The sequence below is a fragment of the Plectropomus leopardus genome, unplaced genomic scaffold (genome assembly GCF_008729295.1).
Source record: "Plectropomus leopardus isolate mb unplaced genomic scaffold, YSFRI_Pleo_2.0 unplaced_scaffold4420, whole genome shotgun sequence".
Taxonomy (NCBI): domain Eukaryota; kingdom Metazoa; phylum Chordata; class Actinopteri; order Perciformes; family Serranidae; genus Plectropomus; species Plectropomus leopardus.
In genome coordinates, this window is record NW_024648453.1 from 454 (window position 1) to 4,220 (window position 3,767).

Consider the following 3,767-nt stretch of genomic DNA (forward strand, 5'->3'; position numbering starts at 1 on the left):
ATTTTTGTTAGTTTGCTTGGGTGGGGGTCATAGTACCACGCGTGTGTTTTGTTTATTTTGTTTTAAGAATTTATTATAAATGTATTTTAAGAATATATGCTAAGGGTTGCTTTGCATAAAAGTTAAATACACAAATACACAAAACGTTATGTGCACATCACATTTTCGCATAATTGTTTTACTATTTGTTTCAAAATGTTGTTTGTTGTTGTTTGTTTGTTTTATTGTTTAAAACAAAGTAAAAAATACCATATAAAATGTTAAAAAGCATCAGAAGAACCTTTTTTGACATAAATTGTCGTGTGTTTGTAGTTTCCGAGCGGGTCGTGAAGGCCTCCGGAGCGCAGCGCGGCTGTGCGCGGTGGATGAGATGAGGCAGATTATCCTCCTTTACTGCGGCTCACAGTGAACACGGACACACACACACCGCAGCGGGAGGTTTGGGACACAAAATGGGAAACGCAGACACCAAACTTCACTTCAGGAAGGCGGTGATTCAGCTCACCACCAAAACTCAGGTCGGTTTTTACTTTTAAACTCGAGAAAAACGCAGAAAATGTTTGTGGCGCGCGTCGGTTTGTGCGTTTAATTTGAGGCTGTGGAGATAAAGTTGCCAGATGGCAGCGTGAACTGCTGCCCAGATGACACAAAGTGTTGAGGAGGACACTCAAATCATTTTATTAATGAGGCTCTACACACAAAATACTAAAAAATGTCTCCTAATATTGATATTTCTCTCGTTTTTATGCTGTTAAGAGGCTGAAAACAGTCAGTTTGGCCTTTAGATAACCTTCGTCCTCCACAGTTTATCTTTATTTTGTTACATGTGACGTGAAAAATGTTTTTAAAAAATGAATGAATTTAATCAGTTAATTTAATTTGAATTTAATCAGTTTTCCTGCAGGCAGCAGAAACGCACCTGGCAGGTGCATTTAAGGTGGAACTAACTAGATAAAGCTCATCTGAATTCAGCCTGTTTGAATAATTTGATAATTGATTCAAGTTTTGAATCATATTTCACAGTTTATATTTTAATCTGACATTAAACCTAAATATCTTCAGGTTTTGGGAAAGGCATTCAAAACTGTCAACCTTTGGCTATTTTGCTATATTTTATTGCAAATTAACCCTTTAAAATGTGAGAAAAAAATCCATGACTCCAAAACCTTTCTCATAAACAATGAAGTGTATCATAAAAACATTTTGATTTTAAGTCAAACATTGAATGACATGCAACTTCCTAAAACCACTTTGGTGTTTAATCTTTGTTGTGCTGATCCTGGTCATCTCAGACCAATCAGACTGATTGTTTTTATTAACCCTTTGAAACCTGGAGTGAAATATGGGGCAAAAAAGGCAACAAGCAACTTGGCAAGAAATGTCCTACAAACTGACAGATATTAATATATTTAGAAATCTATTAAAAAGCTAGGGAAAACAATCTAGAGAGCTATATTTATAATTATTACAATTAATATTTAAAACTTTTTTTACACAATTATAATTTTTAAAGATTCTTTTGGTTGTTTCTTTTTTTATTTAATATTTAATTTCTTTTTTTTTCTTTGTGTGGTTTTTTTTGTTTGTTTTCATTTTGTTTGTATCTAATTTTCAAATAATTCAAAGTATTTTGTAATAATTTTTCATTAATTTCTGTGTCATTTCTTCGTAATTTGCTTATCAGCTTCTACCGATGTTTCTGCCCACGTTTCAAAGGGTTAATGATGAAGAAGAACATAATAAAACTGTAACATTTAGAGAGCATTAAATTAAGATTAAACCTGTATTTATTATATTTATTAATGGGTGCAGAATCACAGCTGCTCATGTGGAGGTCGCTCATGTAAAACGTGACATTTCGGCCGTACTGTGTGTCCTCTCCTGCAGCCCGTAGAAGCCACAGACGACGCCTTCTGGGATCAGTTTTGGGTCGACGCCTCCACCACCGTGCAGGATGTTTTCGCTCTGGTGCCGGCGGCCGAAATCAGAGCTGTCAGAGAGGAGTCTCCATCCAACCTGGCGACCCTCTGCTACAAGGTGAGCTGCCCTCATGAGGACGGGATTTTAACCCTTTAAATTCATTTCAAAAACAAGTTGAGAAGGCAACCAGAAACTCAACAAGACGATGATTCGGGGTCGACCTGTTATTAGTAGTTAATGAGAGCGATAACTAATATTTGGAACTGAGCTGAAACTTCCAACATCAAATACAGCAAATGCAACTTTTTTTCTTTTAAAGTCAAGTGAAAATTTAATTAAAAAATGAATAAATAAAAATGTACTTCTTAATTCATTTTATTGGCAATCATTAAAATAAAATGCCAAATATTGGCTCCAGTAATCAGCCGGGCCGATAATCTGTGGACCCCTACGAGACACGGCCCAGGATTTTTAAAAAAAAAAAGTTACTAGAAAATTTCCTGAAAATAAGCAAAAAGAGTAAAACACAAAAACAAAGAAGGAAGCACCTAAAAAAGTGCTAAAAATTATTTTTTTTATATATATTATATATAAAAATTATCCCCCCAAAAATTCTTATCACTCTATTAATTTCCTGGAATTTGTTGGACATTTTTCGCCAAGTTTTTTTTTGCTTTGGTTTCCGATGTCTCCAAAAGAGATAAAACAGATTTGTTCAGGTTTGAAGGGGTTAAACAGCTGGTAAGAGGTGTTTGAATGCAGCAAAAGAAAACTGATGATGCGTCGGGCTTCTGAGGGTTTTTTGGCAGCGAGCAGTCAAATGTTGGTCCTGGATACGCTGAGAGTCAGAGGAATGCTGCTGTTTGTTGTTCCCACACTTCAAATGTTTCACTCGTCACTGTTTGTAAAGGTCAAAGGTTATTTGTGTAAAACAGACTTTAAATGTAGGCAGGTTTCCATAACACCTGCTCAGACCTCTCACACGTGCAGGCAGCCACGAATGAGGGGTTTCTGGGAGCTGGTAGATTTCACAGAGGAATTGTGGGTTCAGTTTGTGTGATTTGAGTGTAAATGGAAACTCACCTTCTGTAGGGATCCTTTCCAAAACGTCAGAGAAAGAAAATAACAGTCGGAGCCTTTAAGAGACAAAAACAAACTTTCAGTGCACAAACATAAACAGGATACAGGACAGAGAGGACATGTAAAACCAAAACTCAGCGGACCGAAAATCATAAATGTGTAGACGCCTGACATTGAGGCGTCAGTAGACTTTAAAAGGTCCTCTCCGTGTTTTCCTCTCAGGCGGTGGAGAAGCTGGTCCAGGGCTCAGACTCCGGCTGCCCCTCAGAGAAAGAGCGTCAGATCGTCCTGAACTGCACCCGCCTGCTCACCCGCATCCTGCCCTACATCTTCGAGGACGCCGACTGGAGAGGCTTCTTCTGGTCCACGGTGCCGGGAGCCGGCAGAGCGGGGGTACGACTCCGACGCTCTGACGCTCTGATGCTCTGACGCTCTGACGCTGTGATGCTCTGACACTCTGACGCTGTGATGCTCTGACACTCTGACACTGTGATGCTCTTGACACTCTGACGCTGTGATGCTCTGACACTGTGATGCTCTTGACGCTCTGTGATGCTCTTGATGTTACTTTTGCACTTTGGTATCCTGTTAAGCTCTGTAAAGTCTGCAGTATCTGTGAAGTCTGCCGCTCTGAAGTCTGCAGCTCTGTGAAGTCTGCAGCTCTGTCAGCAGCTCTGTCAGCAGCTCTGTCTGCAGCTCTGTCTGCAGCTCTGTGAAATCTGCAGTTCTGTCTGCAGCTCTGTCTGCAGCTCTGTCTGCAGCTCTGT

The 3,767-nt window shown here is 39.3% G+C and overlaps 1 protein-coding gene across 1 annotated transcript; it reads left to right on the top strand.

The window, feature by feature from the left end:
- Positions 1–343: 343 nt before the first annotated feature.
- On the top strand, positions 344–3,429 carry LOC121939274 (protein HID1-like). Its single transcript, XM_042482341.1, has 3 exons — positions 344–518; positions 1,888–2,037; positions 3,223–3,429. Exons 1-3 carry the CDS (start codon positions 453–455, stop codon positions 3,427–3,429), a joined length of 423 nt encoding a protein of 140 aa, XP_042338275.1. The 5' UTR covers positions 344–452.
- The last annotated feature ends 338 nt before the right edge of the window (positions 3,430–3,767 follow it).